The sequence below is a fragment of the Cibotium barometz genome, chromosome 21, assembly GCF_041138505.1.
Source record: "Cibotium barometz isolate CiBa-2024 chromosome 21, ASM4113850v1, whole genome shotgun sequence".
Lineage (NCBI taxonomy): Eukaryota > Viridiplantae > Streptophyta > Polypodiopsida > Cyatheales > Cibotiaceae > Cibotium > Cibotium barometz.
The window spans coordinates 49,749,941-49,777,181 of NC_141066.1; the positions used below are offsets into that span (position 1 = coordinate 49,749,941).

The following is a 27,241-nucleotide window of genomic DNA, read 5'->3' on the forward strand; positions in this document are numbered from 1 at the left end:
CTCTAGTGCGATGCAAAAACTTGGCACCACATACTCCACTGGTGTAATGGCCTCCATGCCAAATGCAAGTTTAAATGGATGAGGCCTATTGCGACCTTAAATGCGGTGCCGTAGGCCCATAATGCCGATGCTAATTTCTCATCCCAATCAGTGTGATGTGCATTCACCAACTTTGTTACGATTTGCACGATAGTCTTATTTAAAGACTCAGCCAAGCCATTGGCTTGCGGGTAGTACAGGGATAATTTCTTGTGAAGAACCAAATAAAAAGCCGTCATCCATTTAATCACTTTATTGATGAAATGAACCCCGCGGTGGTCACTCACCAACTCCACTGGACCGCCGTACCTTGTAAAAACATCCTGGTATAAACATTTGGCCACTCACCAACTCCACTGGACAGCCGTACCTTGTAAAAACATCCTGGTATAAACACTTGGCCATGAAAACCGTAGTATTATCCTTCAATGGCCAGGCTTCCACCCACTTGGTACATTAGTCCTTTGCGGTGGTGAGTATGTAGCAATTCCTGCTTCGGAGTGCCAGTGGTTTGAACGGGCTGATGAAATCCAGCCCCCATTTCTGGAATGGTTCCAACCTCAATATATTTTACAGAGGTAATATATCTTTTTCGGATGGTTGACCCATCCTCTGGCGGCAGACATCACAATTCTTTGCAAATGTATTGGAATCCGCATGCAAGGTTAGCCACCAAAGACCTGCTTGTAAAATTTTATGGGTCGTAATAGATCCCGAGAAGTGACCCCCCGCAATGCCCAAATGAGCCTTGATCAAAACTGCTTCCTGCTCATGCAGTAATACACATCGTTGCAGAATATCCGCGACATTCCTTTGATAGAGTTGGCCAATCAGAATCTCAAAGTTGCGACTGCTCAGAGCTAGCCGCTTTCGTTGATCCCACGAGAGATGTGGTGGCATGGTACCTGTAGACAACAAACAATACATTTCTTCATACCAGGTCATTGGAATGGAACCAATTTCCTCCATTGCGGCTTCTTACTGCTCAAAATTGGAGACCGTAAACAGGGCCGCATCTGGTAAAGCATCTTCAACGCCGCATGTGCCGCTTTGTCCAAATCGGGATGAGATAAATAATCTGCAACCGCATGTTGCGACCCTGGCCGATGAACTATATCAAAGTCGAACTCTTGGAGAAGAAAAATCCAGTGAGCTAAATGGCCTGTCAGGTTCTGCTACTTCACCAAGTATAGGAGTGCGGAATGATCCACATGAAATATGATTTTTCGGCCCAAAAGATGATGCCAAAATTTCTTCACCGAATATATCATTCCCAAACATTCACGTTTGGTGACCGAGTAGTTCTCTTCTATTGCCGAAAGATGTCTGCTGACATAATAGATTGGTCTGAACCATCCAGTTGATGGTTCTTGCATCAAGACACTCCCAATAGTCGTGTCAGAGGCATCCACAAACACATGAAAATCAATCTCCCAATTAAGAGGTAGCACGATTGGTGCACGAGAGAGCTGTAACTTCAATCTGCGATACGCCTGATTGCACGCTGCTGTCTATTCAAAGGATTTTGCATCAGTGTGCACCACATTGTTTAATGGAATTGCCATATGCGCCAGAAATTGCAAATGCCGGCCATGCCACCGAATTTGCCCAAGAAATCGCATACATGCTTTCGGGTTTGCTGGTGTAGGAGCTTGCATGACCACAGCAACTTTGTTGGGATCCACTGCAATACCCTCTTGAGAAATCACATGACCCAACAACTTGCCACTCTTGACAGAAAATACACATTTCATTGGATTCAGACTAAAAGACACCTCTCTGCACCGTTGAAAACACAGTCTTGCAGATGCTCCAAATGCTTGATAAGTCGGCCAAACACACTCAGTCATCTAGAAAGATTCTCATGAAGTCAGTTAAATATGCGCCAAAAATCTCTTGCATATCCCTCTGAAAGGTTGCTGGTGCATTCCGTAATCCAAACCACATTACTGTGCAAACAAAGACGCCCCATGCCGTGATGAAGGTGGTCTTTGCTTGATCTTCAGGTGCCATGTGGATCTGACTATAGCTGCTAAAGCCATCAATAAAAGAATATACTTCATGTCCTACGACTTCATTTAGGATTGAATCCATGTATGAAAGTGGAAATGGATCAGGCATAGTTGCGGCATTCAGCTTGCGAGACGATAATCGACACCAAAAGGGATACAGGTGTTATAAGAATATGTATATTACCAACTTCTCGTTAATCCTTAAAACTTTGTATCCGTATATTATCTAAAATTAAGAATTTAACTTATAAAATAAACTCAAAAATTAAATTAAATTATTTATATTTAACATAATACATATATCATAATGAAAATAAGACATTTAAAATTAAAATTATTATTTTAGTTATTAAAAATAATTTCAAAATTAAATGAATTAAATTTTTAAATTTTATTGATACCATAGAGAAAATTTCACTAGATCATAATTGCATGGATTTGAGTGTTCCATCAATTTTGGCACACAAAATGATGATATGAAAAAGGATATAGCCATGTAGATTGTGCTAATTCATGATGATTCCATGAATGGAGTTTCATTACTCCTTGATGCATGTGCAGGTTCATGTTACTATATGATGTTGCTTTGCATGATGGGCCTTTGAGAGCTTTCCATGCACATGGTGTGATGATGGTATATTATTACATGGATGCATCTATATATTGGTGATATGTTAGGCTACACTTGATTATGCTATTTCCTATGCATTTGGACATCACTTATAGTGGTGTCACATGGATATTTTTTATGGTGTCATTCTCTTATACGGATGGGCACTACACATGGATGTATTTATTCCTCGTTTTAGGGGATCATAGCATGTTCAGTAATGGCATTTGGACCATTGTGGATAGGTTCAGTAAGCAGGCACATTTCATTCCCGTAAGGAAGAAGATATCCGCAGAGCCAATGGTGAAGTTGTTCCTTGTGAACATCTTCAAGTATCATGGGATGCCCACATCTATTGTGAGTGATAGAGATCCTCGGATGACGAGCCTATTTTGGAGAGCATCGTTTGAGAACATGCAAACTACTTTGAAGTTTTCATCGTCTTTTCATCCACAAACCGATGGGCAATCGGAAATTGCCAATTTAGCCGTATTGGATCTTCTCAAGTGTTATGTTTCGGATCATAAGGAGCAGTGGGAAAAGTATTTACCACTATTTAAGTGTCCACACCCATACACAAAAGAGGCGGATAAAATATATACATCAAAATCATGGCACACTTCCATAAAATAACCATATGAAATAATAATTCGAGCTGACACGAAGTAGGATCATCCACATGCGACACACTCGCACCACTCATTACTATCTCACAAACGTAAACCTATTAGTTATTCTAATTAATTGTACACCTCAATAATTAGTCCTAATATGACACATTGATAGACACAAACATACACACACTCACAATTTGCACCTTGTGTAACCTTTAAATAAATTAATCAAACTCAAGTGCTCCTTTACCACGTGGTCCTTGTATAACCTTTAAATAATTTGCTCGCACATTCATCTTAGGGGTTGGTTCCTGCACATATTACTCGAGCATGTATTCTTTCTAAAATATTGAGCATCAAAAATATAATAAATTTCATATCCATAACACCATGTGAACTCAAGAAAACCACACTAATACAATGCATACTAGAAAGAAATGATAAAGAGCTACAAATGGACAGGTCAAAGCCCCTTTATTAGTATGGATCTCTTGTTGAAAATATATGTGGTCACATAGGCAAGATAGAGATGGCATATGTCAATGACAACAAAGCTAGAAAGATCTACAACAAAAGGCTTAAGCAAAGGGCAAGATATGTGAAATGACCAACTACAAAAATGAACGGATTATGAAGCCATTTATGGTAGACATAATATTTTTTTTTCGTACACACCCGAGGCCCACTCAAGTGGGTGGAGCCAATTTCCCCTTCCAACAATTAGCCAATTATCATGGTCGGGGAAGGGCCACGTACCATCGGGCAAGAGCCACGAATTAGGCATCCCCCATGACCACCGCGATGAGTCGAGCGCTGGAACAACGGAGGGGTCTCGTATGGATCCTCCTATCTCGGGTGATCCACCGCCCGAGGAGTCGTCACTCGAGTGTTCAAGGGGCAAGAGCCCTAGCAACCAAACACATCAAACGAGCATAGGTGTTCCTTTATAACATGAGAGAGCCTAGTGGGACTTGAACTCATAACCTAGAGGTTACAAGTCACAAGCTTGACCACTATACTAACTCAGTTGGGACGGTAGACATAATATTACATTGGAGGGATATGCATTTTTAAGAGGAAATAGGTACTATACCTACATCCACTTTGTTCTACGATAACAAGCAAGTATATAATGGAAGTAATGATCGGGTGTTAAATCTTTCAACAACTTGAAAACCAAGATTGGGCCCTTGCACATGAAGATAGGGAGAAGATTTGACTTTAAAACTCTCACAAAATCTACCTTTAGCTGCTCGTGCATCACAATAGCCCTAGCTCCATCATGCTCCCCCTTGCCAACGGTTAGGCCTCTATTACTAGTGTCACATGCACAGAAGCTCTGTGTCTTCTTTCAACCCTAAACACCTTTCATAGGAGCATCTTGGTGTAGATCATAAAGAAAAGATGGAGAGAAGAGAGCTGTATTTTCAATATATTCATAATGTACAAAAAGGTACAAGTCTTTGGCAGCCCTAGGCATGCCTAAATAGGTAGCTATATTCTCGAGTTTGCCATAGTAATATCACTCTGCTATTTCTACTCTTATTTACTTGCTATCCACCTCGCTCTAGCACAAATGAGCCGCACTACATGGAAGGCCACTCAAATGGCACATTATCACTTATTGTTGTGGAGAGTAATGCATTGCAAACTGGCCACAAGAGATCAAATAGGAAAGTGAATATCAATCAATTTTTCCATCTCACAAGTACATCAGCATGCAAACATGTTCAAATTGGGCAGCACCCAATGTCCCATGAAGTGAATTGAGCCATGTATTCATACATCTTTGGTCAATCTTACATTGGCTGTAGACTAAGCATTTTAAAGCATATCATCATTCTTCTAGCCTAGCAATTAAACCCAGTCCAGATTATAGTATCCTTGGTCACTTCATAATCATGCACTTACTTCTTTAGCCTCTGAATGATTGGCATAAATTTATGTATATCATGTACTCAACTTTCTGGCGCTAGCAACTCATGCCAGTGAGGCTAACATTTTTATCTACCATGCTCTGATTGTCATGAATGGCTCCTAAACCTCAGTTGGTTATGTGACTTGACTTCAGCTTCTAGCAATACAGAAAAACTAAGTAGCATAACCCATCGAGTCCCAAATTCTCCCTCTTCCATTCCCCTCTCAACTTTTATCTGAGGCACATCTAAAAACGTGGCTAGCTTACTAATCACAACAAGAAAAGTGAGCAAAAACAAGGAAGAATCTCTCTCTCTCTCTCTCTCTCTCTCTCTCTCTCTCTCTCACACAGCCTGATAACAATAATTGTGACACACACACTCACACGTGGCTAGCTTACTATTCGTAACAATAATAGTGAGCAAAAACAAATGAAGAAACTCTCTCACACAACCTGGAACCATAACCTAGAAATTCTTCCACAATAATTGAATACATAAATAACCCAATGCTTGATCTTTAGCTGTTAGCAACCTGTTTAGTAGCATTCCTTTCCACTTGTCTTGCAATGCACCCTTAAGATAATAAAATGCTCAACCTTTTCCACCAAATCCTCATCCATAACAATGGATTAAAAATCCACTAATGAGAACTCTTATTCCTATACCTCAACAAGATAAGGCTACAAAATTGGTCTTGTTGCTCTTGATTTTTACAAGCTTGTTTTTATCGAGGGCCACACTTCTGGCATCTGTAAAGCCAAGCAACTTAGAGGCGACTTCACCTGACATGTCCAGTGCCATGTCCAAGAGAGTAACTAGAGTGTAAACTCAAGGACAATCAAGGACTGGAGGTCTTTGTCAAGCTCATGCACATGCTGATGTGCTAGGTGTCTTCATGAAACTTAGAGTGGCTTGCTTGGTCCTCTTGGTAGTGTCTGCATAATAAGTTCCAAGAACAAATTCAGCATGGCAAATCCAGCAGCAAAAATTCATATGGAAGGACGTTTCCGGCACCCGGGGCAGATCTTGTTCCGAATGAGTGTCAGCCTTGTGTTTGTGGCATCCTTTTTGTAGCGTTGAAGGAATAAATTCTTTTGATTCAAAACTCATGTTTATGTGAATTACGTGCAAAGCATTGACATACATCACCTGGCACTAGCTTTGATGTCTCCCTCGCTGACATGATAGAGGCTTTCCAGGCCTCATAGGAAGCCTTGGACTTCTTCTTTGAAGGATCCACTCCCGGAACCTGGTCATGTGGCACTTTATGAATTTAGCCAAACACACCCCCCCCCCCAAAAAAAAAAAAAAAAAAAAAAAAAAAACTTCATCTGAACACTTGAGCTTGAGAAAGGTGTGTAAACCTCAGGACCATCTTCATCAGAGGAATCCAAATCACTTTCTGAATGTTCATGTTCGAGTTTCCTCTTGTTTGGTAAAACATCTGTAGGAAAAGCAAACAGTAAAAGTGTGCTTACACAAACTGCTCATGTGGACAATAGAACAAGGAGGTAAGAAGGATTAAGAAGTTTTACCTCTATTAAACTTTGAGTCTTTTTTTTTCCTCTGAATGCCCACCATGTCAAAGCATAGATCTAACATGGATGTTGATACCTGCCAGAAAAAAGTCATTGTAATAGCTATTACACCCCCCACCTTTGTATTGCTGCAAAACGCACAATAAATTGGGAGAAACACACCATCACAAATTCAGAGTCTGAGGTACCGCATATCTCCATCAGCCGTATTTTGTCAATTTTCAGCTGCCGAAATCAGCATACACAACCATCGCATTAGCCCCCAAAAAAAAAACAAAAAAACAAAACCAAAAAAAAAAAAGAGAGAGAGGAGGGAAGAAGAAGAAGCAAGCAAGCAAGCAAGCCATATAGCCATATATACACGTGTGTAAACACACATGTATGTATGTATATATGCACGCATAGCAAGCATGCATGCATGTATAAAATCTCTCTCTCTCTCTCTCTCTCTCTCACATAAGCTGAGGTGCAATACATGCTTACCTGCCCAGCCTACTATGAGATACGAGGGGTTTGGTCCACTCGCGTAGGTGATGCAGTTTGATGATCAGAGATGCATGGGCATGTACAGATTTCTTCAGTCATGAATCCACATGAGAGCCCACCGCCAACACTAGCGGTGCGATCCTCCGCCATAGAGTCATCCTCAGTGATAGAGCTCGATCTATTTTGCAGCCCAGACGTACCCAACCCTCCACTCGACAGATGTAGACCGAGAGAGTTCTTTGGCGCCAAATACTCTCTTGGCTATCAGATCCATATTGGCCAAGGAGGGTATCACTATTAGTTGAGCCAAATACTCTCTTGGCTATCAGATCTTTTTTTTTCCCGAGAAAAGATCCTTTCATTAGTTATATAAAAACGCCCGAAGGGCTACAAAAGGTCTCTCCTGCTCCTAAGAGAGAGAAGAGCAGGGAATACATCATGGCAGCCCGGGAGACTCTCCCTAGGTGCTGCAAAATACAAGCATCAGTATAAAAAACTGAGCGGCTAAATCATACAATAGGGGGGGGGGAGAGCCAAACAGGTGGCCTGTAGTGCCAACGGGGGGATCCCGTGTGTAAGGTGTAGAACGGGCCACAGCGCCAAGTGGTGTGAAAGGCCTGGCGCCGTAAGATCGCCTCATCCGAGTCTCCCCGGATGCGGTCGTACTGTCCTCGCAGGGTGTGGATCAACTCCTGCCAAATCCCTCGAACAGTCTCTGCTGGTGGCTCTAATCTCCCCTCAAAGGCCGTAAAGCACCGGGCCCTCCAGGTGAACCAGATGGTGAGGCTGCTGAGGAGCTCCCATCGTAAATCCCTCTCCTGTGTCCAGCTGGCGGACGAGAAATCCGGTGCCGGAACCAGGCGAGGCTGGCCCCTAATAAATCTGATGGCCTAACTGCCCTGCTCCATCTCATAGCCCATAGCAGGCCCTGACGAAGTCGACCAAGCAGCGGCACCCCACGTAAACATACCCTCTGGAGAGAGGGGGGCCAGAATACGCAGTATCCGCAGCCAAATCTGTTGTGCCTGAGGGCAGTCCCAAAGGCAATGTCTCTGTGTCTCCATAGGGTGGCCGCATCGGACGCAGGCCGCCGGAAGACCGCTGTAAACAAGCCAACTGCCAACTGCTGAGCCCCTGTGGGCGACCAGCCACTGAAAAGCCGAGATCCTGCGGGCCTGCCGACTAGCCCAGAGCCGAGCCCAGAAATCCTCCAGGAACTCCTGTGAGAGTCCCTGCAATCGCCAATGCCCCGCTGCCGCTGGAGAAACAGTCCTCCTCGCCGTCAAAATATGCCGTCCCAGCCGAACAGTATACTGGAAAAAGGTGATCTCTGTGGCCTCAAGGGATGCATAAGGATCATGCCACTCGTACTCCCCGGGGTCCCACTGTAGCCGGGCCAAGGGGCGCGCTGCATATGCCCATATGCGCCAATCCGGGAGCACATCAGCAGGGTCGGGGTCAATATGCCACTTCCGAGAAGCGGCAGCCACTACCCGAATCCTCTGGAAGGTGCACTCTGCAACCAAAGGCGACTCCACCTCCACTCTCTAGAGTCTGCCCTCATCCTGAATCTCATAGTAGAGGCATCTGCCATCCTCAGTGCTAGCTCTGACAGCAATCAGGATCTCCAACTGCGTAAAGGCTCCCATCCACCGTGGGGCCACTGGCTCGAGAGGTGTGAACCACTCCTCTGTAAGTGCCTCCTGAATATCATCCCTCATAATCAACCCCCCTCTGAAGTGACTCAGCCTCTCCACCTGGATCTCCTCTGGTAGACTGCAGAAAGCCTGCCAGTCTCCAAAACTACGAGCTGGGCCTGCCGCTAAAGGTCCCCAGGCTAGACGAGGCCGAGAACCCAGCATATGACCCTGCTCCATACGAACCGCTGGGCTCCAGATGAGCGGCTGCCTGGCCCGCTCCTCAACACAAGAAGGAGGCCGCTGAGAGAGCCCCGGTCTCAGCAGCTCCCAAGCTCTCAGGATACTCAAAGCAAATCTGTCCTCCCATCCTCTACTGAGGCATGTCCTCCTCATCTCTATGAAGATCCAGCGAATCTCTGGTGCCCAAGTACCCCCTGCAGGGGGCGCCCGAGCCTGCAGTCGCTGCAAGAGGAGCTCTTTCCAAGGCTCAGCGCCTGGAAGCAACCCCCGAACAATAAGCTTCCCCAATAAGGCTCTACTCTGATCGACTGGATCTATAATGCCCAAACCGCCCTGAGCCAACGGAAGTGTAATAACTGCCCAGGCAACCTTTGCCCGAGCTGGCTGACCGTCCCGCCCAAACCACAGAAAGTTCCTGATCAGCCTCTGTACCTGGCTGATGCAAGAGCTCGAGAAAATCCAACAAGACGTAATGTACCACATGGTCGCTAACAGCACCTGATTTGCCACCACCACCCTCCCAGCCAAGGATAGTCGAGCTGTACTCCAATACAATAGCTTCTTCCGAATGCTCAGAAGAAGCGGGGCAATCTGCTGCTCAGGTGATAAATCGAGGCCAATCTGGCATCCCAAATACCGCACTGCTGTGCCTGGAGGAATCCATCTAAAACCGGGGTCCGGGCTCCATGCCGGAGTGGGAGCACTACTGATCCAAAAGGCCACTGTCTTGCGCCAATTGATCAATGCTCCCGAAGCTGCACTAAAAACCTGGAGCGACTGCTCAGCCCGAATAAGATTGGCCTCTTGGCCATGCAAAAATAAGCCCGTGTCGTCTGCAAACTCAGCATCAAGCAAATCCTCCCCCCGGACTGGGAGCTGAAGTCCTCTCAAACCAACCTCCTCTGCCGTCAAATACATACTCATAGCCTCCGCAAAGAAGAGAAAAAGGAAAGGGGCGAGAGGACACCCCTGACGGACTGATCTGGTCAGCTCAAAACTTGGTCCCGTCCTCCTGCAATCAGCACCTGGCTGCAAGCTGTGGAATACAAAGCTGCCACCCCTCTGATCCATCCTGGCTCAAAGCCCAAGCGAAGCATAGTGCCCTCTAAGAATCCCCAATCAACTCTATCGTATGCCTTCTCAAAATCGAGAAGCATCACGACCAAGTCCTCGCCAAGAAATCTAGCTCGGGCCGTCGCCTCCCAGAAAGTAAAGATGTTGTCAAGGATACTGCGCTCCTTGACAAATCCTGTCTGAGTAGCATGAATCAACTCCCCCAGGAAGGGCTGGATCCTCAAACTCAAGGCCTTTGCTAAGACCTTGTAGACAGTATTGAGGATCGTAATAGGCCTCCAATGTCGAATGTCATCTGATACTCCCTCCCCCTTGGGGATAGGATAGATCAAGCCCTCTGAAAAGCTCTGCGGCATCACCCCAGTGTCCAAAACATGCTGAAAGCCCCTACGGAGGCCTGGCCCCAAAAGGTCCCAATAGCGCATAAAAAAGGCCGGCGTCAGTCCGTCCTCCCCTGGGCAACTATGTCGCGGCAGGACCCTCAAGGCCTCGGCAAGCTCAATCTCTGACAGAGGCGCACCTAGAACTGTACGCATATGGTCTGTGACCCTCCTCTGCACATGGGCCCACACAGTCTGTCTGCAAACATCTCGATCCTCAGTGGCTGGCTCCGCTAAAAGCAGGTCACTATAAAAAGCAGTGGCAATGGCTCTGATCTCCCCGAGCTCAGTAGCTAGCGATCCATCCGGTCTACCAAGCTGGCGGACTCCTGCTCGCGCATGACGGGGTCCAGTGATCTCAAAAAACTCCCCAGTCACTCTATCACCAAGCTGCGTCCACTGAGAGGCCTGACGACGATAGTAAAACTCATGTCTCTGCTCCTCTACCTCTCTAACCTCCTGGCGTGCCTGGCTCAACTGGGACGCCACCCACTCACATGCAAGCTGCTGCTCCTGAAGGCGCTGTAGCGAAGCAAGGCTGCGTCTCAGCCGTTGCTCCCGCTCGCGAATCTCTCCCAGTCGTGTCAAAGCTGCAGCGTGCAGAAAAGAGCTAAGATCAATGAGTCCCTGGGCACACTGGCCCGCTGCATCCTGGTCAGAGCACTGACTATCATGCCAGATCCTCTCAATATCCTCAGCGAGACTGGGATCTGCAAGTACCCTCTCTGGGATCCTCAACTGCAAGCTGGGCTCCCGTGTCCCCTCCTCCAATGTCAATATAACTGGCGCATGATCTGAAAATGAGGTGCCAGCGAGAATGCCGACGGAGCCCCCTCGCTCCCCTAACCAATCGCCCACATAAAAGCGATCAATCCGTGATAGATTAGTCCCTCCCTGCCGGCGATCCGACCGAGAGAAACTAAGACTGTCTTGAGACCGGGAGAAAGCCCCATGCTGCCATGCATCAGTGATCCTCAGTGACATGCAAAACCGGTCCCAAGCTGCAAGCTCCGTGCCGTGCACTGTAACATGACTGCCTCCCACCCTATCTGCCGGGTCCTCAAGCATGTTGAAGTCTCCCCCAACACACCAATGTGCGGCCTCTGGCAATGCGCAGGGACGGGGACGGACGGCGTCCCCCACGAAACGTTTCTCACAGGGGACGGCGACGGGGACGGCGCAGGGACGGGGACGGCAGAGAGCCGTTGCGCCTGCCGTTTTTGGCCGTTGCGCCTGCCCGTTTCTAGCCGTTTATGGCTGTTGGCTCTTTGAGGCTTGGCCCTCTCTCTCTCTCTTGCCCTTGAGGCTTTCCTCTCTCTCTCTTGCCTATCTATATAAGAACAAGCCTCTACAAGGCTACAAGCACACACAAGTTCACAACTCTCAAGGCTCAAGCTTCTTCTCTCTTCCAACTTCCAAGTTCCAAGCTCTAGGGCCTAGGCTCTCACCTCTCCCTCAAGCCTCTTGAGTCTTGACTCTTCCAACTTCCAAGCCTCTAGGCTCTCTCTCTCTCTCTCTCTCTCTCTCTCTCTCTCTCTCATTCCTCAAGGCTCTCTCTCTCTCTCTCTCTCTCTCTCTCTCTCTCTCTCTCATTCCTCAAGGCTCAAGAGTCAAGCCATCTTCAACCATGGCATCCTCCTAACGTGCCGGGGCTTCTCGTAGAAGGACAACGGGACGGACATGGTGGGAGGAGGTTAACTACACCACATCCGTTCATGGAGGCGGTTCTCGGCCATGGGTATGCAAGCTTTGCCCGTACTGGCGAACGGGTGGCGCCGACAAAGTGCGAGCCCACCTCTTGCATGAGAGTGGGCATGAGGTGAGGTTTTGCACGAATGTCACGTCCGAGAAGAGACGGGAACTTCTTGACAAGCTTAGCGTCTACGAACCGGTCGAAGCGACAAGAAGGACACCACGAGTGGCCATGGATCCCGCGACAATGGGGAGAGGAACTCAAGCCTCTACAATGGAGTCATGTGGTGGATCGGGATCATGCACACCATCACCTTCACCATCAAGTCGGAATGTTACTCCATCCACGACACCGGCACCCTCCATCTCCACAGCCTCTCAATCATTACGTGGCCCACGGCAACAATCTACACTTGGGGAGAATTGGAACCCCAAGTTGAAGAAGGAGGTGGATACGGCGGTGGCCCGCTTCTTCTTCCACGACCACATTGCCTTTCAAGCGGCTAGGTAAGTGCAATCGATGATTGCCAATTCATCATTCATGTTTTCATCATCCTAGTCCCCTTCTCATTAGTAAATTACTTTCTTGAATAGGTCGGAATACTTCAAGGTCATGGTTAAGAAGATTGGGGAGTATGGCTCAACCTATACGCCCCCCTCATCCGAGAGCTTGCGCAGTACAATGCCTAAACAACCTCCTCAAGGACATCGGGGCATTACCCCACTCATTGAGGAGGCCAACACCATGGTCTCCTTTGTCCTCAACCACCAAAGACTTCGGCATGAGTTCAACAAGAGGTCCTGTCTCTCTCTCCTCAAATATTCCGACACCCGGTTTGCCTACAACTTTCTCATGTTGGGCCGGTTGAAGGATTGTAGCGATGCTTTGAGGGGGCTTTTCCTTAGCGATGAGTTTGTCGCCATGCAAGAGTCCCATACAAACACTGGCCAAGAGTGTAGGCTACGGGCGGATGACGTCTCTTGGTGGGAGCGTGTGAAGACCACAGATGCTATGGTGAGGCCCATAGTCCACCTATTGAGGATTGTAGACGCTATGCAACCATGCATAGGCAAGGTCTACGAGGCCATGGATCGCATGATAGAGAAGTTGAAAGACTTCGTGCCTGACGAAGACAGATACGAGGAGATCCATGCCTTGTGTCTAGGAAGGTGGAATTCCTACTACTCTCCATTGCATGCAGCAGCTTATGTGGTGGACCCAGAATTCCAAGGCAACAAGCAGGAGAGCGACCGGGAGGTGAGCGCTGGATGGAGGATCATCTTGGATCGTCTTGTGCCTGATGCATCGGTTAGACGCAAGATCAAGGACCAGCTTTCGATGTACAGGTCATTTCATGGCTCCTATGGCTGTCATGATGCACAGGTTGACCGCTCCAAAGTTGGTGCTGCTCTATGGTGGGAGGACTTTGGTTCAGATGAACCGGAGCTGCAGCAGCTTGCCATCCGCATACTTCGCCAGGCCGTCAGCTCCTCTTGCTTGGAGCAACTTTAGAGTACCTACAGCCACATTGCCTCTAGGAAGAGGAACCGACTCGGGGTAGAGCGTGCCAATGACCTTGTCTTTATCAACGCAAACTTGCGAATGCTTTGCAAGAGCGTGACCAAGAAGGCATATTCCTTCACCGAGTGGAAGATGAGTCAACAAGAAGAGCAACAAGAGGATGAGATGCAGAAGCAGCATGCCAGTGAGGATGAGACTGAGGATGAGCTTGATGCTTCTTTGGCACAAGCTACCCATGACCATGAGGCGAGCACTTCACGTGGATGATCATTCATGGATCATGATTCATGGGCCTTACTACTTAGCTCTAGCCTCTAGCCTCTAATCTTCAGCACTTTTTTGTCATTGACTCATTTGAGTCCGTCCATGTATTTTGCCTCCTTAAGGCTTAGTCCTGACTCTTGAGTCATGACTCATTTTGTATCTACTTAATTATTAATATGACTCAAAAGCTTACCATTTTAGTGTAAATTTGTGCTCATTTTGATGTACTTCCAAAGTAGAATAAGTGTAGAGTAGAAAAAATTTTCAAAAAAAGTATTTTTTGAGTGCCATTCCCTCCCTCGTCCCCATTCCCTACTTGTGGCCGTCCCCCGTCCCGTCCCCCGTCCTTTGTGACTATGCGCGAAGGTCATGGAGGGCTTGAACGGTTTCATTTTAGGCTTGGGTGAGCCTAAGAAAACCCTGATCCAGATTGGTAATAGCTGCATTGAATTTGGTAGCTGTCGTCTCAGCTCTTGGAAACCTACGATTTGGATCAGGAGACCCGGGTGGCCCTATCAAAGGGCGAGGGCAAGGTGATGACGAAGAGGGATGAGGAGATGAAGGTGGAGAGATTGAGGGTGGAGTGGTTGCAATAGATACTGGGGCAACGGGTGGCGCAATTGTCGAGGCGGACGGGATAGGAGCTGTAGCATAGGAGAGGTTTGAAGCAGAGATAGGAGGGAGTAAAGGTGCGGACCTCCTCTCGATGAGATGAAAAGGCCGCTCGTATAGAGGGAGTTGGGCGAGCCGTTGAGGGGTGTTTTGAACCACCCTGTGGCGCTTGTGACAGGCGGAGGGTGTTAACTAAGAGGCTGGTGCAAAGGGTGTAGAAGTGGGTGCTGATGAAGAAGCTGGTGTAGACGATGTAGCAATGGTTGTAGGGTGGGCAGAGGGTGTTGACAAAGAGGCTGGTGCAAAGGGTATAGCAGTGGGTGCTGATGAAGAAGCTGGTGAAGGAGAACCTGGTGAAGGGGGTGCTGACGAAGCTAGGGAAAAGGATGTAGAGGTGGTGGCCGGGCGGATGCGACGGAGTGTGCGCTACAGTGCCGAAGCCCCCGGAAGACAAAGGAGAAAGATGATGAACAGAGCAGAAGGCCCGAAGGGAGCATGAAGCGAGAAGTGGCTGACTTTTTGAATTGGGTGGCGAAGCGCTTGCTTCGATCTTGAAGGTTGGTGTATATGAGTTTGGGAAAGGGATAGAGTTTGACTAGGCAAAGGCATAGAAAAGCATCAACAAGAATGGGGTTGGGAATGGATGGTGAAGAGGGGGGTTCTCTAAGAAGAAAGAAATAATGAAAAAGGCGGAAGATTTGATGAAGATCAAGGTAAGCCTTGCACTGATCCATCAAGGCAATCAATTGTAAACCACAGAAGGAAGGTGTCATAGGGTGAGGAAAGGAGGAAAAGTGTAAAGCATGAGCAAGACTATCACGGGTAATGTAGCTGACAAAGAGGCGATAAAACTGATGAAGATAAGCACAGAGAAGGGGTTCATCAATGGTGGGAAAGGCTAGAGAGGCAAGGGCTTGGCAATTCAAGGTAGTGATTTCAGGAGGAGAAAAAATAGAAGTGATCTAGGAACGGGGGAAAGGTCTGAAATTTGAATTGTGAAAGCGGGAAGGGATGTGCGTGGAAGAGACAGAGATGCTAAAGTGATTCGAGAAAACTTACTAGGAGATTTGGACCATGTACGGGACTCGTACACTTGACCATGGACTCTAAAGTGGGACAGCTCGTCCCGAACTCGGGCTCACAAGGGACCAATTACCATATCTTGCACTTGCTGTACAGATATGGCCATGTGGCATCCAAGAGCGGGATGCACATGACCCATTTTATTTGTAAGATGCTTTTTTTCATGTTTCCGACATCCGATTAGTCATGGATCATATGTACTCATTTTCAGTCTCATAGACCATTTGGGTCTCTCAATACATGTGTATGTGCACATGTATGTACGTATGTAGGTAAGCTTTGATTAGGTATGTGTATAATCAGGGTAAGCTTTAACTGAGACATTACAACAGCCATATGCTGGTGGGCATCAAATTATCGAAGAGAAAATATCTACCAGAATGTACCTTATTCTTTTTGGCACAGAGGTAAAAGGCAACAGCAGTAAATACAGGCCGACCAAAATCAGCATTGCCTTTACGAGATGCTGGCAAGGCAGCTATGAACCTCTGCTTATACCTGTTATTTGCAAAAAACAGAACTATCATCAAGTACACACACAAAGATGATCTTCAGTACATTCACAAGTGAATACAAAAAAAGGGTTATAAAAGCCAGCTTACTCTGCCAGAGTCTTGTGGACAGAACCTATGAGTCTCACACAGCCAAACTGGATAGCTAACTCTCGGACATCCAAAGCTGGCCTGCACAAATGCAGGTGAAGTTCAGCAAGCAACCCATCGAAAGCTTTCAATTTATTCAGCTGAGTTACAGAAGACTACCTTAGGCCGAGGGCATTTTGCAGGTTTGTCAGAGACCGTATGTAAGCTTTCTCTGACAATCCACTGATACGTATAGCCTTCTGTCGATCAAAGTCCACATGCATCCTACAAAGGGAGAGGCATGATTCAGTCCTAGAGGCTTTACTGATACAGTTATAAAGGATACTAAGTAACTAATGACATGATCCAATTGCCAAAAGAGGGTAACCATGCACTGTTAGCACGAGAGAGCCTAGTAAGAGCTAGACTCAGCTAGTTCTTCACAGTATTTTCTGACTAAACATAGAATTGTTGTCTTGTCACAACCCTTGAGAAAGATGTAGGTAGTATACTACCTTGGTTAACATAGGCACAGAGTAAGCCCACCTCCCTCTCCCCCTCTCTTTCTCTATGATGTATAAAGTTTTTTTTTTCTAGGGACGGGCTTGGGAGAGGATTGGTGGCAGTAGATAGAGAGGGTACAGGTTATGATGTTCTCGCGCATGATCAGGAGTAAGCAGGCTTCAGTGCCCCATGAGATTGTCCTTGCAACGTTCAGTGCACCACCCCTACTCATTTGATGCCCTCTTCCAAACGATCACTTACATTTACCACCTTTATACTCTGGATACAGACAACTGAGATTGGCACCAGAGTCCTCATGAAGTTGGCACAGACGGGACAACGTACTCCCAGGTATTTGAGGCACACGGCCTACGGATGGATTGCTTGCTACCCTTAGAGTACTCCCTTGACTCGCCTTTCTTGAATCTCTTGAGACAGGAGATCAACATCATTATCTCATGGCTTCACACTGGTCAGACATGGCTCACACCCTTTGAGCTTTCTATAAAGCTTGCCTTCTACAGAGAGCACTTCTTGCAGTCCAAAGCAGATGGCTTCATTGAGAAGCCCGGTACCTTCACAGGCACATGTCACATGCCATGATTGCTATTACATGTCAGTCGGTGTGAAGATATCCTCATCTAGCTAATACCACATGGCCATGCTAGCTTATGTAACTAATTTTTCGCCTAGAATGTCTTTTGCAGGGTTTATTACAGACATATTCAGATTACAGATGTCATGTGCATCATAGATGCCATGGACATTTTCAGGGCTAAATCCAGAAGAGGCAGCCAGATAAAGAGTAGAACCAAGATGATAGAGCACAGAGCACTGTTGGCAATGTAGACTGGAGCTGAAGGTCAGATGGCTGTCGGCTGTTCATGGACATGGTCGGCTGAACCAGAAAATAGGGGCAGCAGCAGGCGCAAGGAGGAGGACCAGTCGACTGCGCATCATGAACAAGGAGAAGTCGGCTGCATTAAAAGGAGCATTAAATGCATCTAGAACTGGTCGGCCAGTCTACCAAGTGTCCAAGGGACCTATAAAAGGCACCAAGTGCTCATAGATTTAGACATTCACTCCACTAGGGAGTGGGTCCCAATAGTAGAGGATTTTGGTGTATTCCACCTTTTCAAGAAGGCAACCTAGGGCTGCAGACAAGTACCTTTTTGTACTATACTAATATACTGAATTTCCAGCACTTCTCTCTCTCTACTCTCTCTCTATATCTGCGTTTTGCATCAGATGGTTTCCAAGAGTGTTTAGGGCTGAAAGAAGACTCCCAAAGCTTCCGCATGTTACATTGGTATCAAAGCATCAGGCTCAGCAAAGCTAAACACTGATTCAGTCCTCCCAGATGATGGTGTACAGGTCCAAGGTACAGGAAAGTACACGGATACAAAGCCCAAGGCAAGGAACACAGAAGCGGGAAGAACTCCCAGGAGGTTGGTTGGTGGTGTTCCACAGTGCCAAAGGGGATGGCAGTCCCGTGAGCCAGATAGGTTCCCGGGCAACGGTCCCAAGGGAGGTTTACCCTCCAAGGGTGATGTGAGAGTGCCAAACTCATTTCTCAGGAATGAAGACCAAGACGGTGTTCAGAGTCAGGGCAGGAATGGATGGTGGACTAGAGGAAAACGATGCATAGATTTTCGTCAGAGACAGAGTGATTTGGAGAACACGCCGGGTTTTCAAAGAAAAAGGGTTGCCAGGGATGGATGATGACAGAGGGACTTCGGGACAAGATTGGGATGATGACAGTCATCCACCAAGAGCAGGTTGGAATCCCGTCATCAAGTTTAGCAGAGGGGGATGTCATGTGCATCATAGATGCCATGGACATTTTTAAGGCTAAATCCAGAAGAGGCAGCCAAATAAAGAGTAGAACCAGGATGATAGAGCACAGAGCACTATTGGCAGTGTAGACTGGAGCTGAAGGTCAGATGGCTGTCGGCTATTCATGGACATGGTCGGCTGAACTAGAAAATAGGGGCAACAGAGCAGACGCAAGAAGGACCAGTCGGCTGCGCATCATGAACAAGGAGAAGTCGGCTGCGTTAAAAGAAGCATTAAATGCATCTAGAATTGGCCGACCAGCAGTCGGCCAGTCTACCAAGTGTCCAAGGGACCTATAAAAGGCACCAAGTGCTCATAGATTTAGACATTCACTCCACTAGGGAGTGGGTCCCAATAGTAGAGGATTTTGGTGTATTCCACCTTTTCAAGAAGGCAGCCTAGGGCTACAGACAAGTACCTTTTTGTACTATAGCAATATACTAAATTTCCAGCACTTCTCTCTCTCTCTACTCTCTCTCTATATCTGCGTTTTGCATCAGATGGTTTCCAAGAGTGTTTAGGACTGAAAGAAGACTCCCAAAGCTTCCGCATGTTACAACAGACATACTCATTGATGAGTGCACGCAAGGCGGGCACTAATTAATGAATAAACTAAGGTTTTATTTTTCTTTTTTCTAAAATTTTTATTTATTTTTAAACGTATGTATCATGCATGAACGTTCTCTCTCTCACTCTTTGCGACTGTATCTCGCAAAGGCACGATACACCAATCTGCTATCTATTCAATTAAACATTTTCACTCGATTTCAAATGCGAGATTAAATGCATATACAACATTTTTAATCGATTAAACATTTTTACCTGGACTTCATCAATAAAAATAAATAAACGCTTCAGAATATGAGATCGTCTCTTCCAAATACATAACAACCAAACACTTCAGAATATACATAACAACCAAACACTTCAGAATATGAGATCGTCTCTTCCAAATACATAGCAACCAACAATAAAAGAATCTAAACGCTTATGGATGAAAAGGCAAAAATTTAAACGAAAGCAGAGAGTACAGACTCAACCCCACATAGAGAGCCGATTGGTGTGAGAGAGACACACAGAACTGGCCGTAACGAGAGAGAGAGAGACTGGGTGTTTCATCGTCGGACAGAATCATCGAGAGAGAAAGAGAAAGAGAAAGAAAGAAAGCAAGATTTTATTAAAGTCTTCTAAAGGCCTATGAGACAAAACCTGTGTACATCGTCATCGTGTCTCAATGGACATCAAATGGATACAAAAGAAATTAAAAAAAAGTACAAAGTACTCTATGATGCGAAGAGATAAGCATTTGCTTATCGGCCAGAATCATCGAAAAACTGCCTCAAAACGAACCATAGCAAAGCTCATAATTTTCTAGATCGCCTCAGCTCATTTATTTTTTTGGCCTAAGGTTTAAAAAGTCTTGCCCCAAAGGTTCTACCTACCACAAGTCATTAATTAATGCAAAAGAGAATTTTGGTCCCATATTCAACATGGATACTTTGTACTACTTTTGGTTTCATAGACCCTTGAGGTCTTTTGTAGACGTTAATATAACCATAGCTGCAAATATGCCTGTTAATTGCTTAAGCAAATGTTTTCAAACCTATGAAAAAACGCTCCCCTGTTGATGATTTTTTCTCGAATCCCATCCAATTGTAAAGTTTGAAGTTTGAAATAGTTTCCAAACTATAGAATTGTAGTCTTTTTAGACTTCAACCTCTAGAGTATCTTTTCTTTTGTTTATGAATGGCATTTATGAAAACGTATGAAAAAGGTGGTCTACACTAACAATGCACGACATATGATGATAATCCGAGTATGAATGGCAAGCTATAGGATATCATACTTTGTCATACTTATCGTAGTTCCAAATGTTTTAAGCATAATTGTAACTAAAAATCTCTCTCTCTCTCTCTCTCTCTCTCTCTCTCTCTCTCTCTCTCCACTGCACATGGATCACACCTTTAGAGCTTCCACCGAAGATGCACTTCTATAGAGATCTCTTCCTCAACATCACTAATGATGGATTCATCCAACAACCCGACTGCCTGAGTGTTCACATGTCCCATGGAGATTGCAATTGATTAGATACAAGTTTCATCCCACCACCTCAAAGTGGAGACATGGAGAGCTTTAGAGCCGAGAAGCTCATATGGAGGAGACCCAAGGAGGAGAGGATCTGATTATGCCACCCAGAGGTTGAAATAGAGGAGCATTACATATATAGCTGCCCAGTATGCTATAAGATCCACACGAGGGTTTCACTATCTGTTCCATGAGAAGTTTGGCCCACTTTCTAACATCATTGACTTCATGGACCAGTACTATCTAGGGTTATTCCTGCTCGATTCCGCAAACATAGGGACACATTTTTGAGAGAGCTAAAGCCTCAACCACCCTACTCCCTCTCTCACTAGCTAACCATCATCAACTTCATTCGGATACAAGAGAAGAACACCCGCACAATGATCCCATGGATCCACCTCAAGCTATTACGAACCCACCTTGCCCGAGAGTTCTCTCTCAAATCAAGCATGTGTACTCCAACATGCCCGATGCCCACAGTCTCCTGGACATCGCCTTGATTCACTCATCAACTCCAAATCCAAGACATGCTCCATTACCTCCATCAAGCTACCTTTCCATGTGTCATAAGTTGAGAGAAACCTCTCAGCCATACTCATTAGTCCATGCTTGATATATTGAAGAGTGGTATACTATCTATTGAGAGCTAATGCTCCTCATGTTTCACATTTCATGTCCCTTGTATTTTGAATCACTCCAGTGAGAGTTTTTTATTTTGTTCTACTTTATTTTATATTCCATGATGAGACATGCTGTGACTCAAAGTTGAGAGTTTCACTTTTGTCACTTCTTGAAGTTAGAAGTACACTCGCATGAGACTACACCACACTCTCACGTTCCTCTCTCTAAAGTAATATGAAGATCAAGACATCAAAGATGAGATGATAATTCATAGAAGGAAAGATAAAGGATCGAGAGAAGTAAGGATTTCGGCTAATCTTGCTACACCAAATAAGAAGACAATTCTTAGTTTTAAAAAAATCTTCCGACTCAAGATTATGTGAACAGAGACATAGAATGAGTGCTAGTATGGCTCATCCATACAAATTGGAGAACACATCTTCGATAAAGAGAAGGTAGAAAGATATCAAAGATCAATTAGATACATGAGAAATAGTAATTCCACAAAGAAATTCAAGAGAAATCAAAATTCTTTTAAGAGAAGCGGTGAATCGCTATGCTAATAAAAGGAGATAAACAAAGAAAATTTGTTCTTTACTCAAAAGGTTGCACAAAAATTGAATCACATAGATGCATAGAGCTTAAAGAGAGCTTCGCATCCATATAAAAAGTTAACAAAAGAGTCAAAAGTTATATTCATTTTACTAAAAGAGTGAAAAACTATCAAAAACGCCTTGAAAACAACAATAAACATAGTATTATAAAATTTTACCCTTATGGTTACACAAGACTAAATCACATAGGTGGATAGAACTTGAGGAAAGCTTCACAGCTATATAAAAATTAAAAACCGAAACAAAATATTATAACCATTTCAATAAAGGGATAAAAACTACCAAAACAGCACTCCTCTCTTGCATTTGTTCAAACACTCTTACCTTGTAGCTTCTCAATGATTCAAAATAGAAAGCAAGGGTATGCTAGTGCCCTTACGATTTTCCAAGATTTTTTCACATGCTCACTGCCAATAAAATCATTGATACTTTCTAAGAAGGACGATAATAAGACAAGGGCTACTTCAAAAGATACCTTTAAGGCCACTGGTCTTTTGGAAATCAAAAGACCCCTAAGTTTTTCTTACTTTGATTCATTGAAAAGAGAAGACAATGCAGCCTAATGCTAAAGCACAATTAAAAATTACTATATTTCGAATTAAAAAAAATAAGTGATATAGAGCTAAAACGTAAGGATGAAGTAACAAAGACTCAAGAATGCATAAATGAGAAAGCTTTCCCATTCATTCCTTGATTTCAAAGAAAGAGAAGGACTTCTTTTATATACGAAGAATCACCTCTTTCACTTCGTTATAAATTCACCCCTTTGTGACACAAAGCCGAATGTCTCAATTATCCTTCTTGGCTACTTTTGACATGTGTCTCCTTGAATTTTCAAATCAAAGAAACCTTGACTTGGGGGATAAGATATAACCCCACTTCAAGCTCACATAAAGACTATCCATGTAAACATGTTGAAAGTCTTCTTAGTCCACATAGAATTTCTAGCAAGATTCTTTTCTATTATGCATCCTGATTTCTTTCTCACTTCTCCACATTCTCTCCACACACCATCCACAAGCTTGGCATGTGGTCAGCTTGGAAAGGAAAGGAAAGGAAAGAAGAAGAGAGAAGGGAAGAGGGGGCATGGGGGGTGGTAGCAATCATCTCCTCTCTGTACCATATTACTCAGTAGGGAGTGAGGGCCTCTGTTGTGGGTATGCCTGCTTGGATAGTTCTTTCTATTCTTCCTCATTGTCCATTTTTTCCTGTTTTTTTCTGGTCATGGGAAACTGTACTATGCTGGCCGACTTATCCTATCTCTAGATGACTATTGTGATGTTGGCCGACTTGTTCGGGAGCTGGCCGACTAGTATTATATTGGCCGACTGGACTTAATCCAATCGTGGGCCCATCTGGGGGCTGTCGGCACAGTTGCTACTGCACCGATTGCCTTCCGCAAATAGTATATATGCATACCTTCCCCCCCACACCATTCCTTGTACCCGATCTAGTGTATATAGCAACGTTTATACAGCTTCTCTCTCTCTACACTTCTGCGTTTGCTTCCTCCTCACAGTAGTTGTCTCATTTCCGATGTGCATTCCGACATGGTATCAAAGCCCCGGGTGGCTTGAAGCTTGGAGACAATGAGAGCTTGAGAGTTTGTTGTATTTTGGTGCTGATTGGAGAGTTTTTGGGCTGTCTAAGACATGGAGAAACAAGTAGAAGGCGGCCATCATTGCTGGACAGCCACCTTGTATAGTGTTTGCAGCCTCTTCTTCATTTTTTTTCCCACCAACCCTCCCGACATTCCCGGAGGACCGATAATTGGACGGAACCAATTATGGCACTTGGAAGGTAATGATGGAGTCTATCCTAGAGTCTTATGATTTGGCTAATTTCATAGTTCCACAGCCAGAGTTGGAGGAGGGTGAGCTTTACCTTCTACTAGGAAAGAGTAAGAGGCTCAGGCACAGTTGTGGGATAGTGTTAATGCTCGTGTGCGTTCTTTCATTTTCCTTAATTCTTAATTGCACACCCCAAGTGACCAATCACATCAAACACATGACGTTGGGCCGAGGGATTTGGCAGCACTTGGCTTCCTTGTATGACAAGGTATCACCCATGAAGCGGATTTCCTTGGAAGTGCAAATGCGAGTGATGAATCTTGCATAGTCTTCAACGATACAAGAGCACATCAACAAACTCCAAGCTCTTCACCAATAGGAGGTTCTTCAAGCTAAGAAGGAGATATCTTCAGAGGATATGGTCATCACTTTGTTGTCTATCTCACCCCTCAGTATTCAGCTTTCTATTCTTCTTTGATCACCAATGGGAGGCTCAGCACCATCACATAGGAGAATCTTGTGCCGATGGTTTTGGATCAAGAAGAACGGTTTACGAACCCTCCCCAAGGCGGAGGTTCTGAGGCTCTGACTGGCAAGCGATCAAAAGACCGCAACAACAAAAACAACGAGGACAAAGGAAAGTCTTCACCAGCGAAGTCTTTTGAGAAGAAGCGATGAAGTCTTCTGAGAAGAAGCCCGACTCAAAGCATGATGCTTTGAAGGCCGAGCGGACCTGTAACCATTGTGGCCAGAAGGGTCACTATTGGAAGAAGTGTCCTCAACGGAGTACCAAGAAAAGTGTTGATTCTTCAACTGCAACTGCAAAGACTCTAGCTTTAGTGCACTTGGAGATCATTGACACATGTGCTTCATCTTCTTCGAGCAAGGAGGCAGTTGGTCTCACCGCCAGGGATACTCGGAAGTGGATTCTCAATAGTGGTGGTTCCAAATACATGAATCCTTCCTGAGAGTTGTTACAGAATCTTTGACGATAGACAAGTCACATCTTCATTGATGACAAATCCACTATCCCGATTCACACTGAGAGCGGGTTAGAGATTATTTCCGATGGCAAAGGGGGGAAGCATTCCTCCCGGGTTCTTTGTCCCATCCCTTGGTTTTCATCTTTTGTCAGTGCATGAGGTTTGCAAGGTTGGCATACAGATGGAGTTTGATAAGCATTTTGTTGCCCTTCAAGACAAAGAAACAGGCCAAGTTGTTTGGGAAGACGCAGTGGAGAATGGGATCTACAAACTCTCAGCACTCTCTTCTCTAACAAGTACTCAACTCGGTTATTTGTGGCCTTTCCGTTTTGGCCACTTGAATGTGGATGCGCTGCAGTGGGCTTTCTAGTACCAAATGGTGGATGCTAGCCAGATGTTGGCAAAAGGCACGGGCACTGTAGGTCTTGCATTCGTGGTATGCAACACAAGGGGGGTTGTTCTTCCATTTAAAGGAGTTGTTCCATTTAGAGGAGTTGATTTTAATCACAAAAATCCAGGAGTAATTAAGGCTAGGTTTGGGGGAATGTGGAGCCCAGCAGGGCACGGGTAAACAAGGGAAAGGTGTCCATCTCCTCTTGTATAAGCCCTTAAACATATTCATGATACAACTTTGTTTCAACAAATAGCAACTACCGAACTGGTTAAGTGGACACTGATTCAATTCTCGAAAGTTGGCAGGCACGACTTCAGGGACTTCTGTGCAACTTTTGCTTGATGTCTGCTCAACCGGGCAGCATGGGCACAACAGATGCCAAATTGCCTTTCCACATCAACCAGCTAGGAAATATGTGGCTCTGCACTCTCCATGGATGCGCCCACTTGTAAACCAACTCACCATGACTAAGGGCACCACATCACCGAGCTCAACAGACAGGTGCCCCTCTCTGAACCCACCCTAGCAATATCTCCTTTTCCACTTAAATATATGCTCAATGCTCCCCAACAACCATACGTCAACCTTCAGAGCTCACAATCTTTATTTATATCCACCCCTTACTCTAAGCTTTCCGATAAGATTCAGATTTAAAGTGGAGGAGACACTGGACACTCACGATTTGCCAGTTATGAGATTATACAAGAGGTTCTGAAGAGCCATTAGTGGCATCTCTAAGGTCAAGAGCTCATACCAACACAATGTTCACGTGTAAATAAACACCATACCATCATTTCAGGTAACTAACCCTAATTCGATTATGACAGCCAAAGACCCCATGTTAAAACATGATTTGGATCAAACCCCGGCTCAGCTGTATGCCAGATCAAATCAAGAACCTGTGTTACACATGGATGAGATCAAAACCCTAATATAACATTTCAACTACTGAGATTTGAACCCCTAATGCATCATTCTCTTATACGACATCCAAACCCTAATTCAGCTGTGAAACAAAAGCAAGAAGGGTAAAGTACTGACAAAGAGCAGGCGAGTTCGAAGCATAAGACCGCTTTGCAGACCTCCCCCTGTTGAAACCAGAAGGACAGTAAGTTTTCCTGGGCTGTTAGCAGAAAGAGCAACAGAAACAGAAAAAACCCTGTAAGGGTTATGTGCAGGCTATGAAGCCATGGAAGCTCAGAGATGGAGTAACTGACCAGGCCGAAGGCAGAGGTGTCGAACTGCAGCTTGCTGAGCCGCTGAAGCTCCTGAGCTTTTCTAACCACATCTGGGAAGCCCGCCATGCCGAGCTTGTTTCCGAGATTGTTGAGATCCATAGATCAGACAGGAAGAGGGTGAAGAGGGGAATTGGCTATGGTGGAGGGGATGATGATAGAGAGAAGAGTAGGACGAAGACGAAGAAAAGTTCCATAGCTACGGCCATCTCTCAGCGCCTGGCGGGAAAACATGTCTTTCAAAGAAGAAGGGTTTCACATAGACAAAAGTGCATAAGAAGTGGACTACCCTTAGAAGTAAGAAGTCCATAAGAATTGTTTCACATAGACAAAAGTGATTTCTCTCTCTCTCTCTCCAAGCATTTGAGGGGTGTGGATGGTATGAAAATTGGTATGCTAATAAATGGTTCGCTGACATATACCAAATCCACATCACCTATGCTAGAATCTCCTCCCTCACAAAATGATAATATACATTAATGTGCTTCGTCTTAGCATGATACACTAGGTTACTTGTCCAGCTATATGCTGCTCATGTTGTCACAATAAGTGACGACGACCCTATCCACATGCTAACCCATATCACCAAGCTATTTCACAAGCTACCTTACAAGTTGCTATAGCAGCTTGTGAGGTAGCTTGTGATACCACCAAGTAGTTTATGAAACTAACTACCTCACAAGCTGCCATAGCAGCCCTCTTATACTCTGCCTTTATACTCAAAGCCACTGGTATATCATTTGTCTAAGACACTACCAGCCCAATCAGCACTATATACCCATGTAACTATATCTCTATGCGAGCCTCATAGAAAAGTCCATAATTAACAGTGGACTTTATGTATTTGAGAATCCATCTAGCCTTATCCAAGTG

The 27,241-nt window shown here is 45.2% G+C and overlaps 1 protein-coding gene across 3 annotated transcripts; it reads right to left on the reverse strand.

The window, feature by feature from the left end:
• Window positions 1–5,649: 5,649 nt before the first annotated feature.
• On the reverse strand, window positions 5,650–26,627 carry LOC147627310 (origin of replication complex subunit 6-like). Of its 3 annotated transcripts, XM_086815942.1 has the most exons (10): window positions 26,351–26,627; window positions 26,175–26,221; window positions 16,487–16,591; window positions 16,328–16,408; window positions 16,112–16,223; window positions 6,895–6,957; window positions 6,730–6,808; window positions 6,559–6,638; window positions 6,344–6,443; window positions 5,650–6,129 (listed from the first exon to the last, which is right to left on the reverse strand). In XM_086815942.1, the coding sequence occupies exons 1-10, from the start codon at window positions 26,468–26,470 to the stop codon at window positions 6,059–6,061; spliced, it is 858 nt and encodes a 285-aa protein (XP_086672068.1). In that variant the 5' UTR covers window positions 26,471–26,627; the 3' UTR covers window positions 5,650–6,058. The 3 variants fall into 3 exon arrangements, with proteins under 3 accessions (XP_086672068.1, XP_086672070.1, XP_086672071.1); XM_086815944.1 differs by lacking the exons at window positions 26,175–26,221; window positions 26,351–26,627 and adding an exon at window positions 19,687–19,836; XM_086815945.1 differs by lacking the exons at window positions 26,175–26,221; window positions 26,351–26,627 and adding an exon at window positions 19,682–19,796.
• Window positions 26,628–27,241: the final 614 nt, after the last annotated feature.

Bases quoted from the DNA above. Each gene is read 5' to 3' on its own strand.
- LOC147627310 (XM_086815942.1), bottom strand. From the start codon at position 26,470: ATGGATCTCAACAATCTCGGAAACAAGCTCGGCATGGCGGGCTTCCCA. The intron at 26,222-26,350 runs GTCAGTTACTCC...TGGTTTCAACAG, and splicing joins ACACCTCTGCCTTCGGCCTG to GGGGAGGTCTGCAAAGCGGT. The intron at 6,130-6,343 runs GTGATGTATGTC...CTTATTATGCAG, and splicing joins GACATCAAAGCTAGTGCCAG to ACACTACCAAGAGGACCAAG.